This window comes from Callospermophilus lateralis, chromosome 4, assembly GCF_048772815.1.
Source record: "Callospermophilus lateralis isolate mCalLat2 chromosome 4, mCalLat2.hap1, whole genome shotgun sequence".
NCBI lineage: Eukaryota > Metazoa > Chordata > Mammalia > Rodentia > Sciuridae > Callospermophilus > Callospermophilus lateralis.
In genome coordinates this window covers 148,051,748-148,069,216 of record NC_135308.1, presented here as the reverse complement: position 1 = coordinate 148,069,216, position 17,469 = coordinate 148,051,748, and the positions used below count along the sequence as shown (strand labels likewise).

The window sequence follows — 17,469 nt, the reverse complement described above, 5'->3', positions numbered from 1 at the left end:
TGGGAAGATTCTCATAAAAAATGCCTAAAATATAAATTGTGGAGGCTGTTTCATGGGGAAGGTGATTATTTGGAGAATTAACCTAAGTGTGACAATGCCCTCAGCCTGGAACCTTCCATCCTCCCATGCTGCCTCCTTATCACTCAGATCTCAATTCAGATTTCAGGTCCTTAGGAGGTTTTCCCTGACCACCCCAATCTCAGTTAGCTTGGCCAGTCTATCTCTGTAACCACCCATTTTAATTTCTTCATGTTACTTACTATATTTAACCTGTTTGTTGTTTTCTCCCTCTACCCTCTTGGACAAAATCTCCAGAGTAGAATTGTGCTCATCTCCCTAACTCCTTGCTCAGTGCCTGGCACATGGTAGGCACTCCATAAATATTTGTGGAATTGAGAGAAATTATCCATGATCTTAGATTAATGACGTGATGTACTTTTTAGAGAAGATACATAAGGATGCTAGGAAGAATTCACACTTACGAACAACTCATCAAAGTAATGGAGGTTTTATAAATGATAAGCATTTCTAGAATTGACTCAAAAGTAATGAAATCAAAGGAAGAAAACTAATCCCCAAATCTAAATGTAGTATGTCATACTCCATATGCTACTCACCGATTTTGTTTTTTCCTTCTTCGTACTTTATTCTTTGCAGAATGTGATGTACAATTCTACTTCTTGTGGCATTGTTGAAGAAAGTGTCTTTGTTGTGGATGATGAAGCTGCACACACACATTGAAAACACAAAGCTGAGGATTAATTGACAGTGAGAGATCTCATGTGTTATCACTGGGTGCTGCTCGGATGGAGGTATCTTGAAGCCATCCTAAAGGGTATGTCTGGAACAGCAGGAGAGAGCCCAGAGATGGCACCAAAGCAGTAGGATCACGAGTCTAAGCAGTTTTGGTTCTCAGAATTCTGAGCAGTAACAGCATTAAGCCAGGAAGGAGCTGGAGATAAATGAAATTATAAAACCTTAAAATGAACTAATAACAAATATAGGTCTTATTTTTTCACTTTTGCTTAGTAAGGTCATGAAATAAATTCAACTAAAGATTTGTTTGGTTTTTATCTCCATGTCCTTTACCCCTGCCTCTTCCCATGTCATAATCAGGTAGTTCTCCAGGAATTTTTAGATTTGAAACTGGCTTGAGTGGTGGATATAGAGGTTCGGTAATGAACTCTGGTCTGGCTCAGGGGTGAGATGAGGGGCCAGTTTTTGGAAATCATCTCTGTCCCTCACTCTCCCATGGTCTCTACTGGAGGGAACCCATTAGCATAAACTTAAGTATAAACTTAAGACATGAATTTAACCATTTAACCAGTGGCCTAGCCAGTCTTTAAAGCTTTCAAATGGCTCATAGGCCACACACACACACACACACACACACACACACACACATACACACACACTCATATACACAACACTGGACTGTCTAGTAGGTGTTCCTACCCTACTAGGTAACAGATAGAGTTTCTAGGGTCATGTAATCTAGCATAAAATGGCTGTGTCTTCTTGTCCCAGAAATGCAGAAATGTGAAATATGGTAGAATATTAGCAATACTAAGTGTAATTGCATCTTAAAATTTAAAAGTTTATCAACTCAGTAAACTTTTATTTGGATCCGCCTATAAGTCAGACTCCATGAAAAGACATACAAATATTAATAACCACATAGGACTGTGGGTTCACTCAGAACAGCAAGCTGTAGCCCTGGGGTCCAGTGAATGGCTGGCACATGGATATATGAGGTCATGGGTTTACGCTGAGGAAATAGCTGTCACACATTTTTCTGGAGAAGATGGATGCTGATTAATTGTAATTGATGAGATTAAACTGGCCCAGAGGAAGGGTGGTCCTGGCATGGAGCTCAGTTTGGGGGAACAGAGTTGAGAACATGAGAGTGGAATGACAGATAAAGGGGAGAGAGGCTGGAGAATATGAAGACAAAAATGCATCTCAAGAACTGATTCCTTGGAGAAGTATTTTCCTCCCACTTTTGCTTCTCTTGGGTTGTCTTAGAAAATATTGCCCTCAGAGAAAGGTGATTTGACTTGGTGGGTGAGAGATGAAGGCTGTGTGAGTAAACAAGGGAGCTGCAGCATTTATCTCGTATTTTTTCTTGGGTTTTCTGAAGACATTTTATGACATCAGAAAGGAAAAGGTAAAAAACACCAAGAGTTACATTGAGTGCAGTTCCTTTTATTTGATCTTTCTCTGCTTTTGCACCTTGTTTGGGACAGGCCATTACCTTTTAATACCAAATAAAGATGTCATAAAGAAATAGACAACAAATAAAAAGCCCATTTTGACTAACAATTTCAGATGATAACTGAAAGCTGATAAGCACGATTATGCTTGATGAGACAATTTGGGGCTAAAAGCCTATATCTCTCCTCCATGAAATGTTTTTCTGCTTCCTTCTCTTTTTATAGTACCACGTTTCATCTTCTGAGCCCATGTGTGATGGTTCTCTCTAATAAGAACTAGGGGCCTGCTCCAAAATCTTGTTTCAGTTTCCTTTTATCTAGGTTGTACCTGGAGCCTAGAACACATATAGGGGACATGTGCCAGGCACTATTCTAAGCACCCTAAATGCACAAACTCATTAAATCCTTACAACTATCCACAACGTGAGGCTTATTTGTTCCATTTTTCAGGTGAGGAATCAGGTTATGGGATGTGCTGAAAGACACTTATCTGCCAAGGGGCAAACCAGGATCTGGTTGCAGAGGCTGCCCTCTTAGTCACCCCTCTTGCCTGCTTCTCTCTATACATCAGAGCCTCCTGCAGGTTGGCTCTGTTTGAGGTCAGCCCAAGAGGAACTCTGCCTGGAATGCTCTTGTTTCCATGCATCCCTGCAACCTCAGCTCAGGCTATATCTCCCTCCAAAGCTCTTGCTCCACACTCCATCCTCATCCTGAAATGCAGTGTGGTGCTATGCCAGAGGAGGAAGAAGAAACCATTGAATGAATGAAGAGGGAGATGTGCTTAAGAGCCTTCAATGTGTTCAACATCATCATGCCTCTGAAGTGAGACAGACTTTAGTCTATGCTTCAGCACTTCCACTTACTCTGTGGTGTTGGGGGTTATCCCTCAACTTTCCTGGATCTTGGTTTCCTCATCTGTGAAATAGGTATAACACTATAATTACTCTTCGGGGGTTTCATATAATTAGGTGAGACAACAAGCAGTGCTTTGCCTTCTGACTGGCATTTCTAGGCTCCCAGAGTTAGCTGTCACCATTACTGTCGCTTCTATCATATAATATCAAAATTATCTGCCTGTATTCCTGGCTTGTCTGTATGAGTATTTTGAAGGCACATATCAGCCATGCCCATCTCTTTATTATAGCACTAGATAGCATAGGGCAAAGTACATGACAAACATTTAAAGTTACATCAAAAGAGCTGACTTCTGGAGGACTCTAGCCAGCTTAGGAGCTATGGAACTGTATCTCATCTCCTTAAATCTTGACCCTATTCCTGCTTCTTGGAGCCATTTCTGTCCTCTCCATTTCTTTCAACTACCAACAGAGCCATTCCCTTAACATTGCACATTTAATGTTCTTCTGGTGGGGCATGGAGCAGTCTCATTTTCTCTGTCACTCTTTCCAACAGGAGGATTATGAGAAGGAGCACTGATGGCTGATATTTCCCTATATCATATTCTCATACTTTTCTTAGCCACAAATAACACAAATGAGATTGCACTTATATGCATGCATGCATACACATGATATAAGATGAAAAATTCTGGCCAATATAAGACTTGGAGCCCCAAGATTCTGAGCAGGGCTCAACGTGGGCTGATAAACTCAGTTCTGTACCTATATATTGCTGAGGAGGAAAACTTGTACAAACTCTATGGAGGTCATTTGACCAGATTCACCAAAATTCCACATGTCCTCATTATATATCCTCTGACCCAGAAATTAATCTTTTAGAAATTTACAAATATACTTACCCATGTGGGAAGTGACAGATGTGCAAGAATGTTCACTGTGGCATGGGTTATAATAGCAAAAGTCTTGAAATAACCTAATAATTCATCAGTGAAGAGTAGGATAAACAAATATGATACAACTCTACAGTGAGATACTTTAAAGAGATGAAGGATGCTCAGTGAAAATATTTAAAGTCTCCCAGATAGTACTGGGAGAAAACAAAATTCAAAACAGCTACATAGTTATTTGTATCAGAGGAAAATATCCATATAAGGAAGCACCCAGATAGAAATATATTGACATACATATTTTCTGGTGCATACATAGAATGACCATTGAAGGGTATATACACATCTGGTTGCCTCTGGGAGAACAAAGTGGCTGGGAATTTGGAAAGAAAACCTCACTGTGTACACTTAGGAAATTTTTATCATGTATACTACCTATTAAACTGAAAAAACAATTTTTTTAAAGAAAGCCTAAGAAGAAAATGTGTTTATATTCTAGGTCTATCCTTACTATCCCTCTGAGGGATGAAGAAGGAAATCAACTGAACTGGTGGAGGATCGACTCTGAGAACACAGCTTGGTACACACATCTCCTTGTTCTACCCCTTTGGAGGGATCGTATCATTTCCCCAAATTCATACAACCAGCAAGTGGCAAGAAGGGATTCAGAAAACATCTTCTTTGTTCCATATCTTCTCAATTCTTTGAAAAGGAAACCTCTAGGAGCACAGGGCTGCCTTTGTGCATAAGTATGTGAAGGGGATCTTCTGGATGCCTCACTCATGCCCTGGGAGGAAGGCCCCTTTGACCTGCTGAATAAGTAACGGGCAGATTGGAGCCTGAAGCCCCCAGTGTCTCTTTTCCAGAGTCTCAGCCAGCCTTCTGCTTCCTATGGTGGTGAGCAGCCTGGGCTTTCACTTGGGGGGCTGGGGGATTGGGATCCCCATATCCTCTAGGCTAGGAAAGAAGGAATGGGAGGAAATATGCCTTGCAAATGAGTGTTAGTTACTGACCTCCTGGAGTTGTATTTGCTCTTTACTGATAGGTTCTTCCTATACCAACTGTTCACAGCAGGGCTATAAAATACTGTAATATGCTGGGTTGTTTAACAAGTAAATATTATGCTGGCACTGTCCTAAGCACTGTCACTGAGTGTGTGTATATATATAAGTGGGTGGAAAGCGGGAAGCAACAGGGTGGTACGCATTCTGAGGGAGGGGTTGCCAAGGTGAAACCAACCCAGCTCCCCTCCTCAGAGAAGCCTCTGTTCTTAGTAGATAAAAGGAGAAACACAAGCCTTCAAGGTTGTGAATTGGGAAAAGGGGCCCATTAGTGCTGGGTTTAAAATCAGCCTAGTATGAAATGTGCCACTTTCAAAGCAGAAAACAACTCAATTCTTTTTCTAAACTTTCCTCTTAGACTGCAGTTATTAGGATAAGACTCCATTTTCATCATATTCATAGAACCAAGGGACATTTTATAATAGTTTGAATTACCTAAAGTTCAATACTCTTGGATAAAAATTTCTGAGATAATAAAAGCATTCTGGGTTGGGGAGGTAGCTAAGTTTGTAAAGCTCTTGCCTAGTATGTGCAATGCCCTGGATTTTTAAGTCCCAGCATTGTATAAAAAAAAAATTCTCTCTGCACTATGCCCTATAATACTGATCACTTATGCACAGCTACAGAGCGCTTGAACTATAGCTAGTGCATCTGAGAAAGTTAACTTTAATTTTAGTGGATTAAAAATAAAATTTGAACAGCCACATGTGGCTAGATGATACTGTATTGACAGTGCAGGCAAACGGTTGTCTAAGTTGTGGGTGATATTTTGAGCATGCAGGCAGAGACCAGCTACTAACTACCTAAATAATGGAATCTGGACCTTGTATCTTACTATGGCTACAGTAACTTAAGCAGCCAAGCATGAGAGGGACAAAGTGTGCCCTATAAGACCATGTATAATTGCCCGATGACCTGGGTTCAAGTCTTGCTCTCCCACATAAGTTGTGTGGTCTCAAGAAAGTCATCAAATCTTTCTGGGATGCAGTTACTTTTTAGGAAAACACAGGTCATAAATCTTTAATTGACCAAGAACAGGGTTGCATAGTATCCAGAATGTATACTCCACCTTTGTAAAAGAAAAAAATCCCCTTTCTTCTATTCTCTTCCATCTTAAAAAATATGGCATTGCTATGCACCCAATTTCATAAATCACAAACTTGAAATTCACCCTTGACTCTCTTTCTCTTATGTTTGACATCCAATCCATCAAGTTCTGCAGGTCTTTCCCAACTGTGATCTTGAATCTGGTCCTTTCTTACCTTCTTAAAAGTTCTTCCCAGGAAAAAATTACAGTATGTAATAGCCATTTAACTGTTCTTTATAATTTCACTCTCCCTCTAGTTCATCTTCTATAGAACAAACACAATGATCTTTTAAAAGAATGAATAATTATTCTTAGGCTTTAAATTTTCAATGGATTACCATAGATTTGGAATAAAAGCCCAATTCCTTTCTCTGGTCTACACAGTTCTTTCCAACATTTGGGTCTCGAATGTCACCAGCCTAGGTAAGAAAGTCTCTCTTTTACCTGAAAATCACTGTTCCTAACCCATTATCTCATTTTATCTTATTATAGTTTATTCTCTGAAATTTTGAATTGGGGCATGAGTGGGAGACACCTGTCTGCCAGTCCACTGTTGGACTCCCTCCCTGCAGATTGCAAACTCCTAATATGAAGGTAGGGCTCTGTCTTATTCCCTACTCTAGGGCTCAAGTGATTAATAAACCATTTTCCTTATGACCCCAAGGCCCTCTGGATGTGTCAGAAATTGTCAGATTATATGATAGTTAAATTTTGCCTTTTTATTCCCCTAACTTGAAGTTTCTCAAAATCAGTTTCATCCTATAATAAAGTTTGTATGTGATGCTGCTTTTGGGGGGAAATAAAGGCAATGAAGAGGATTTTTAAAGTTTTATTTTTTTCAAAAAAACATACTTTAGGGAATTTGGGAGACTGATAAAACAAGTAAGTTTTCTCAAAAGTTTGAAAATTTTAAATCTCTGTGGTTTACAAGTTCAGGAGGAAGTGGTAAATTTATCAAGAAGCATTTAACTATTTATATATGGGTCTTTAGGATTATTTTAGAATGTTAGACACATTATTGGACCTCCTTATTTAAAAATCTAAGATAGGTGACAAGTTAGGAAACAAAGCCAGATAATAGATGAAAGCATCTTTCTTTTTTTTTCTGGAATAAAGGAGAATGAACCAAGTGTCAGTTGAATTTCTGAATTAATCTGGGGGAATCAAAATGACATGCTTCCTGTTGCTCCCCCTTTTGAATAGTAGTGCCTATTGTCACAATTATGTCCTTGTTCCATCACTACATTTCGAAAATGTAGGAGGCAGATGACTTGTCTCTTCTGTTTACAGATCTCTGGCCACAACCATGGAGCTGTACCCAAGGATTTTCATCTCCAACTAACTTGATGAAGAACAGGAGATCCTGGACCTTTGGAGCCTGATGCAATATTGGGATGGTATCCATAGGGGACCTAGGATGGGAATGAGTATATTTTCTTTGAGGGAAAAATATGAATAAGTTACAGCCAGAGGGCGCTGTGGTAGATGGCAAAAATGGCTGCAAAACTCCACTTCCTTGTGGTTCCTCCCTATTCCTTTGGGATGTTAATTTCTTGCTTCTACCATCAAGAGGTAGAGGAAATCTCTCTACCTCTTGAAACTGCAGGACTTGTGACAAGCTTTAATCAACAGAATGTGGGAGAAATTATTTAGCCTGCGGCCCCAAGACTGCTAGGCTAAGGTAGAGAATCCTGAGCTAGCTTTTCTGAAGATGAAACCCCATGGAGAGAGAAACCCAGCCAAGAGCAGCCAGCTGAGTAGAGAAAACTGTAGCTACTTATTGGCTCCAGGAGGAACCGGTAGAAGATCTGCCCAGCTGAACCTAGCATAATTGCTGGGGAAAAAAAAGAATCAAGAGCAAATAAGATGCATGTAATCTTCAGTCAGCAATTTTTGTGGTAGATTGTTAGGTAGCAGTAGATAACCAACCTACCTACCTTTTCTGATGGCTGAAGTTGTAGGACTTGACAACACAGGAAGAAAAGTAAAGGTTAATGCCTTAGAAATAAATATTCAAGTATCCTTGCTAGTTTGACTTTTAAATAGAGATTTCTTTTTTAACAAGGAGAAGCAAAATGATAGTTAACTGTCACTTAAATTATATCCTCATATTAATGAAAATCTAAAGAGGAACAAAGCAACCAATTAATTTTTTTTTATGTGGCAAGGCCTATTAAGAGTTTTTGAGATTTAGACAAGTGCAATGCAAAAACTAAATTTTTAATCTTAAGTACACTTGTTAAGAATAAAAGGATGAGAAGATTATGAGACCAAATATATAATATTCAAAATCCTGACTAGTGAAGATTTTCAAGCCTACTTTTAGGATTAACATGATAAATTATTGGAATATAAAGCAATGTGAGACATTTTTAAAAATCCACTCCTTTCTAATTGTATTTCATGATATCATCTTTGCTATCTGAGAGTTAATAGGAATTTATAAAATACTTGCTCTTCAGGCTTCCAAGTAAAGATAGAAAATTAATCACTTGCATTCAATTTGTCTCTTTCTCTAAACTCCATGAAAATAATAGTGCTTATGTGTGTGTAATTTAATAAAGGTATAAGTAATAAAGGGAAGAAACAGCAGGAGAAATAACAGCAACAAAATGTTGGAATGTGCAAACAGAGAAGTGGTAACAGATTTAGATCAGGAAATGCTAATCTTCAACCAGTGCTACAAAAAAATTGTGAATGATCATATTTATACTACAAAATTCTGTAAAGACTTAGAATTGGGGTACTGGTGACCTCTAGAAGTTTGGTAAAAAGGATACTAAAGTAAATATTTGAAATCTGTCAGGAAGAAATTAGCTCTCCAGATCTTTGCCTGTACTGTAGCAGAAGACTGGAGGCTATTTTCCGTATTTATTGAACCGTAAGACACCATGCATAGTCAGAGGTAGGGACAGCATGTGAAAACTAGAGGATCAAGTGAATGTTTGAGGACTGGAAGCTGAGATTCAGCAGCTGTTCCCATCCTCTCAGGCTCTAGAACCCTGGCAGCCAGACCTTAACTTTCCAGGCAGGAGACTGGAAAATGTCCTCTGGGGAATCTGACCAACCTAGGAAAGAGATCTAAAGATACTGATAGTGAAGACTCCAAAATGAAACCATCCAGCCATGTATGAGGTCCCACCTATTATTTAGAACTTAAACTTAAGTTTTGATTTCTTTTTCTTAAATATGGACAGTCAAAATTCACTAGATATCTGAGGAAGCCTATTAACATAATAGACAGAGGATAATACAAAAAGACAAACAAGAACAAACAGAAAAAAAAACATGTTTGGGGAAATTAGGTTATATAAAGTGATAAATATTTTTTAAAAATAATTAACCCCAGAGAGCTGAGAAGATATTTGTAATTTTTGGGAAAAGAGCTCAAAATATGTTTTGAAAAACCAGAACATCATCAAAATAAAAATAATCCTTAAAAGTTAAAAAAATAGAAATGTAAAACTCAATAGAAGCATTTGAAAATAAATTGATGAAATCTCCTAGTGCAAAAAGATATAGATTAATAAAAAAAGGACAGAAAGGATAAGAACATTAGAAGATCAGTACAGGCAATCTACTGTTTAAAACATAAGAATTTCAGGAAAACAGCTAAAGGAGAAAATCATCTAAAAAATTTTTAAGAAGTATTCAAGAAAACTTCTCTGAACTGAAATATAAGGGCATCCAGGTTGAAAGGGTTCACTGAGTATCTAGTAAAATATATGAATATAAAACCACATCAAGATACATTACTATGATATTTTAGAATTCTAGGAACAAACATACTAACATAAAAACTACCACAGATGAGAAAAGTTACACAACATTAAGAATTGGAGTGCTTTTAAAGTTCTCAGCAACAATATTGGATTTTAGAAATAAACAGAATAAGATCTTCAACATTCTGCGGGAAAAGAATTTTGGCTAGATACAGAATTCTATACCTAGCCAAACTATCAAAAGAGTGAAGTATAACAAATGTGTACTGGTATACTCCAGTTGCCATAACAATTTATCATAGACTAGGGGGCTTAAACAACAAAAATTTATTTCCTCACAATCCTGGAGGCTAGAAGTCTGAGATCAAGATGTCAGTAGTGTTGGGTTATTCTGAGGGCTCTCTCCTTGGTTTGTAGATTTATAGTAATCTTTCCAGTGTATCTTCACATAGTTTTCCCTCTGTGCTTCTTTTTTCTTCTTCATATAATGGTATTAGTCATATTAAAGTAGGCCCTACTTCATTTTCAGTTAACCACCTCTTTGCAGACCCTGTCTCTGAATAAGGTCACATTCTGAGGGTTAGAATGTTAACATGTGAATTTTGGGAGGATGTGATTCATCCCAAATAGTGTGCAAGATTAAAAAAAATGACCTGTCATGCAATCCTTCTATCAGGATGTCACTGAAGGATGAGAAAAGAATGGAATAAAAGTCCAGGAAACAGAAGAAGCAACACAGGCAGGAGACCCAGAGAACACAAGGATATTGATAAAGGGAAATTCTAGAACAATTTGTACCAGGAGTAGAAGACAAGAAGTTCAGATTGGAACTTGTCAGAAGGCTGCAGGGTGATTCCCTCAAGAAAATGAAACAAATTGCTTATCTGATGCATCTGAACATCTTGAAACTGTGACAACTGGCAGTTTAAGATGGAATTAATGGAAAGTACAAAAAAATCTTGGAAAACTAAAAATCAGGAGAATTTGTTACTTTCGCTTAATCAAAAACAATACTGTCATGTACATCTAAAAATAACAAAAAAATTCAAAAAGAATAAAAAAAATGCAGGATAGGAAAATAAGCTATACTGTCCTATGTGACAGCTCTGAGTAGCACTTATATAGTAATAATGATGTAAACACTAATATACATTATAACAATGCTTCTAATTATGATATAAATACACAGAAAGGATAAGGGATAGGTATCCATTGTAGTGGGAACTGACAGGAATAAGATGTTATTCCCTGTAGCAGAAAGTCAATAGATTCTGCTATAATTAGAAACCCATAAAAATTCACAATAAAATAATTTATTTAGATATGTGAAAGTAATTACCAAAAGAATCAGCTAAAAGAGTGGAAAGTGGTTGTCCTTCAGATGAAGAAAGATAAAGAGTTGATGGGGTCATTGGTGTTCTTCTAACCAAACTTGTAGGACTATTTGACTGTTTAAACTGTGGACATAAATAGTTTTTTAAAGGATGATAGGAGAAGAAAGGAAGAATGGGTGGACGGAATGATGGAAGGAAAGAAGAATGGAAGAATTTCTCTTGAATAATATGTTTGCCAAGGTAGTTCAAGTTTTTTAAAAATAGAATTATTTTTAAAAATAAGATATTTATTTTGAAATCAAGTCAGTATCTTTATGATTCTTATTGCTTTTAGGGATCAGTATTTTATGTACTAGATTGGATAGACTAATACTGATATTCCAATTTGGAGGTGGACTTTATTGAAAGAATCTGCTTCATGGATAGATAGAATTTACTTTTTATGAGCCCTAGAGCTTATAAAACGTTTTCCAGCTTGCAATAGTTTTTAAAAATTTCTGAGCTCCTGGTGATTTTTTTTCTCTTCCAAATAACACAGCTGGGTTATATCTTATTGATTGGGATGATAACATCATGAAAAAATATAATATCTACTTTATTTGGTTAAAAATAAAAACAAATTTAGGATAAGATCTTTGTTCTACCAAGCACTATTTGAAGTTAGAATAGAAACTTCTCTAAGCCTTGGATCCTTATCTTTCAAATAAAGACAATAAAAATGTTTAAATCAGAAGGATGTTTGATCAGGAGATACTGAATGCAACATGCTTATTGCATACATGTACTCACAAATGGTAATTTTATATTATTATTAGATGACTATTTGTCACTTTTTGTAGGGATTTCTGACCCTCGCAGTTTAAACATGTCCCCATGTACCTGTTATTTTGAAATTTGGTCTTGTGAGGATCTTTCTCCTTTAGTGAAATATTTTTACACAAACAAAAATGTGCCAAGAATAATATCAAGCCCCAATGTGCCCACTAACTAACTTAAAAAGTAAATTTGCGAATACAGATGGAGTCTCCCTGTGTACATCTCTTCAACTGAATTCCCTCCAGAGGTTACCGCCATCAGGGGTTTTTCATGATCTCCAATATGAACTTATTCCTAAAAATACAGTATTATATGCTTTACAACTTCACTTATTCTGCTGCAATGTGCTCTGCTTACTCAATAGTAATGTTGATTCACATTGATACAAAGAGCCATATCCCCTGCTGCTTAGAGGACCACTATATGAGGACAGTATGATTTGTTGGCTCATTCTCTTACTGGTGGACATTTAGGCTATTTTCAATTCATTAATATTACTAATGATGATGTGCTGAACATTCTGTATGATGCAAAGGTGGAAGCATTTTAAGGAAGTATGTACCAAGGGATGGCATTGCTGGGTCTGAGTGTATATGTATATTTGGATAGGTCTCACGAAAGAAGTGTCAGTCAAATTTGGGAATCTAATTCACTCACATGACACAACACCCTGAAGTGATGTGATTTTGTGTGAGCTGTGCAACTAACTTGATGTAAGAATGGTTAGAATTGCTAAATTTGGGGATGATGTAAAACCTTAGAATGGATTCTGGGCACCTTTATAATAACCTCGCCTTTCTCCTGTGCATTCTAATGTGCTTTCTAGCAACACAGGAAAGCACTAGAGGGTATGTGAGATAAGTAAACATTACCACCTGTCATGTAGAAAAAGGTTGGCAAATCATTGGTTGGAATCAAAAAACAATTTTAAAAATCAGTTACCTTACAAGAGAATATACATTAATGGGGTCAAAGGTTGAAAACCTGCTGGTAAGATTCAGTAGATCAAACAGCACCTTTGACATCAAGAAGATGAACACAGAAACAGAAAACCTGGGGAGAGGAATGGTAATCTGGATAATTTTGGAAGATGAGAAGGAGACAAGAAGAGGAAAAGTGTGGGGAAAGAAAGGAGAAAGAATGCTGTAAGAAAGAGGAGAAAAGAGGAAGAGAAAAAAGTGATACCCTGAAACTGACAATACTCCAGACTTAATCTTTAAGACTGGGCCATGAAAATCAATACATAGAGAGTTCACATGTTAGTAAAATTACCTAATTACTTATATATCAGATTGCATTGATATTATTAACAAAATAGTACATATTAAATAATTGCCATAAGCACTGATTTACTATTATTTATTTTTACAATGTTGTTGTTGTTGCTATTATTATTATTATCATTATTTATAGATCAAAAAAATTAAAGCTAAGGACCACATGCTTTCTGAGTTGCAGACCTGGGATTTGGGGACCCTCTTCAACTGATCCCAGATCCTGTGCTCCAAACAGAGTTCATGTGAACTTAACCATTAACCCTCAAGGGCAGAAAGTGTGATTCATTCACCTTTGTCCAGGCATGTCTAATTCTTGTTACTCACTGAACTGAAATGAATATTTATAATGAAAACATTGCAATATTCAAATTTATTAGAGATTCAAATTTATTAGAGATTTTATTTGGTATTTAAAAGTGAGCCAGAATTAAGAGGAAAGAGGTTTTTTTTTTTTTTTTAATCTATAAACAAGTCTAGAAACAATAATGTTTCCTAATTAATCCCCAGATCAGAAATTTCCCATTTAGAATAAGCCATGCCCTCAACCTTTCACTAATTAGGGTGTTACTATAATTCAGTCAATAGTAACATTTTTCTTGAATTACCCAGGCGACTGTCACTGAAAAAATTTATTATTCAGTGACTCATTCACAGCTACTGCTCAGTCTAGTCTTGGCCATGGGTCTTGTTTTCATATTCTCTTCTAGGAGCTGAGTTGTCCTGTGTGTTGATGACGAGACAAATCTGTCTACTTCTCTATAGTTCCTTTATATTGCAGTGAGCAGCAGAGTCCTAGAAACTTCTCCATGTATCTGCAAATTTTGGAAGGAAGTTGGTAAAATATATCCTCCATGATCTCTCTGTTTTCGTTTTTGGCCCTTGTCCCCCTCTTCCACCTTTATGGCTTCCTCTCTCCCAGATACAGCTCAAATATCTCCTCCCATCTTTGACTATTCATAATGGGGTATACATAAAGAATAAAATTAAGTTTTTCACCTTTGCAAGAGATGTTTTGATTTTAATTGAGGATGATGTAAACCAAAGAATTAAAGTCAAATTTTAAAAGTCCATGTATCAGGGAATGTGTTATATGTGAAGTTATCTCTTTCCCCCTTGTTACTCTTTTCTATGGTGCTATAACACAGTCTCTAAAAATGACATTTCTGCTTTGCTGCCCATCTCTCTGACGTGCTTTGTCAGTATAGGGCGCTAGAGGGAGACTGGGAGGAAGTAAGAGGTTATGGGACTTGGTCCTTCTAGTTTGCCTGCCTATTCCTGACAATGTTCCCCTTGCAATGATCCTTCAACTTCATAATGACAGTTGGTTCTAGTTTCCAGCTTTAAAAGAGAAAACCACTCCCCAAGATAGACTCACTGCACTGTCTCAGTCCCTGGGGTACTAGCATCAAGAGACAGCATCTCATCATCAGAGGTCTAAGCTCAGCTCCACTGGGACAATCCTCTGAGCTTCTTGATTCTGATTCCTCAACCTTTTCCTTTAGCTCTACCAACCCTGCGAGCAGTAGGGGCTTCACTTCTTGTGGTTATTATCTGTGTGACTTTACATTTCCATTGTGACACTGTGATTCTTCTCCTTCTCATATTGCTTCTCTGTTAAAGTAACCACTAAGTTTCTATTTCCCTGAATGGAACCTAAGGGATACAGGGAACTAGAAAACGAAATGATCTTTGGGAAGGAGGTCTTCTCTCTGTCCTAGGCATGTACACAACAAAATCTGGCAGAATATTGCCACAGGATAAGGAGGGTTTCTGAATGTGACTTCTGAAATATTCTAAAACCAAGCCTGATTTTAACTCTACAGAAATTTCTCTCACTTCTACTCAGGTACTTGTTAACCTACATAGATACTTCCTTTTCTATACATGTAGGGGTTTTAAAACAAAGTAAAAAAAAAAAAAAAAAAAATATATATATATATATATATATATATATATATATATATATATATATATATAAAATATCATCTGAGTCCTAGAAGAAGTCACAGACTAATGAGTTATATAAAGTAACAGAACAAAAAATAATTAATATGGAGTGTCCCTGGGTATATTGTATTGATTCCAAATTTGCTGCTTGTCCTTGAGAGGATCATTGTCCCTATCCATTATCATGTGACTTATAATCCCTCTCCCTGGAGGATTAAAATTCCTCACCCCACTAATATCACCTCTGGCCTCAAGACTTATTTTGACCAATGGAGTGTGAGCAGAAGTGATATGCAGCACATCTGAGCAGATACTAGAGTGGCTTTGCCATTACTTTGTCCTCTGCCATGAGAATGCATGTCCTAGGTACAGGTTGCTTGTTCAGCCCAGATCTCATAACAAAGAAGACATGTGACACAGATCTGAATTGATTCACTGCTAATATATTATGTGTCAAGAAACAAACCTTTGAGTAAGCCTCTGAAATTTGAGGTTTGTTTTTGTTGCTGAAGCTGAATCTAGCAGGATCTGACTTCCATAGTCCCAAACCCAAGAAAGATAATCCTAGCAGTTAAGGCCTAAAGAGGATGGATTTGTTTTTTCTTGGTGGAGAAGTTATGTCAATCCATATAACAAAGTGATGAGCAAGAGGCATGAAATTTGGGCGTGGGAAGCCACAATAAAAAAGAAGAAAAGCTATACAGGTTGGGGTGGAGGAGAAATGCGATTGCCAGGGATAGAGAAAAGACTCACCTGTGTAAGGCTCACCTGTGAAGAAAGGAGAGGAAAGGATGATAATAAACAGTTGCTGAGAACCATATATGTGACTTCCCTTTGTGTCCTTTGAAAAACTCAAATAAAGACTAGAACTGCCTTCTAATTACTTTTGGCTATTGAATCATGCTTTGCGCAGTACCCAGATATGGAAATAAATAATGGAGATACAACACAGTCAGGGCCATAATCAAAACATTTACAAAGGCTAATGAGCCCATAAGCCTAACTCTGTCTGAGTGAGACATAAGAGATTTCATAAAGAAAAAAATCCCTGAATTTGTTCCTAAAGGAAGAACAGGATTTCACCAGACAGTGAAAAAGAGAAAGAGTATCCTTTAGGTAGAAGGAAAGATAGTCGTGGAATGTTTAGGCAACCTCCATGGCTGTGTGGTAGGTGTATCCAACCCAGGAGGCCAAGAGACAAGGGGAAGAAGCTGATAAAGCAGTTTGTGTGTGTGCCATGCTAAGGAGTCCAAACTTGATCCTAGAGATCCCAGGGAATCATTGAAAACTCTTAAGAAAGCAACACTACTGCATATGGGACTGTCTGTCACTCACTGCCAAAAGTTCATGACCAAAGTGATGAGGAAGGGTTGAAATCCTGTCCACACTCCGCTTGCTAATCTGTGGGCTGTGAATACTGTAGAAGAGTACCTTTATTCTATTTGAGCAAAGGTGCTCTATGAACCCATGGTAGGAGCCTTGGACATGACCTTCAATATGAGTGTGGTGGATGGATCTGCAGTCAGGAGAGAGAGAGAGGAGGGAAAACTATTATGGTTATTCCAAGAGTTGGTCACCACTTCCACTAAGTCAGTGGCAATGAGGTCAGAAAGGAGGAGGAGGACCAAAAGGAGGTGGTGGTGATGGTGGGCAGTGAGGAGGAATGTGGTATCTAGTCAACAGACAGTGGTTATGTCAATAATCTAGAAAAATAAAAATAAAAATGATGGGGTGATGGTAGTTTCACAGGTGAGGAAAGTGGAAAGTAAGATAAATCACATTTATACCCAGGGATAGAGACATTTCTAAGATATGGTCCTAGATCAGTAGTCATTTAAATAAACTACTATCTATAAAGCTTTCAGATTTAACACCGGTTCCTTCACAGGGCCGCTCTTAGATATGAGTAAGGAATGCCCTGTCCAGGCCCCAGCCTCTAGAGATCCCATATATGACCCTCCCTCACTTGCTCAGGATGTTTTCCTACTTTTATCAACTGTGTGACTCAGGCAAATGCCTTACTTCCTCTGTTCCATTTATCCATCTCTAAACAGAAATGAAAATACTGCTAGTCTCATGGCTAATCCAGTGTCTAGGAGGCACTCAACAAATGTTTGATATTGTATTATGAAGGGAGCATGAGTTTGCAATCAGACAGATATGGGTTCTAACCCCAAAGTGAATTTATAACTTTGTGGCCCTGGATAATGTACATAATAATGTCTATCATCCTCCGTTCTATGTTCTATAAAATGCAGATAATGAATT

The 17,469-nt window shown here is 37.5% G+C and overlaps 1 protein-coding gene across 1 annotated transcript in view; it reads right to left on the bottom strand.

The window, feature by feature from the left end:
- Positions 1-17,469, bottom strand: part of Ano4 (anoctamin 4) — a 210,679-nt gene that overhangs the window by 80,284 nt on the left and 112,926 nt on the right. Inside the window, exon 9 of the mRNA XM_076855420.2 lies at positions 618-724. Within this exon, the coding sequence (XP_076711535.1) occupies positions 618-724 (107 nt within the window). The remainder of the gene's footprint in view (positions 1-617; positions 725-17,469) is intronic.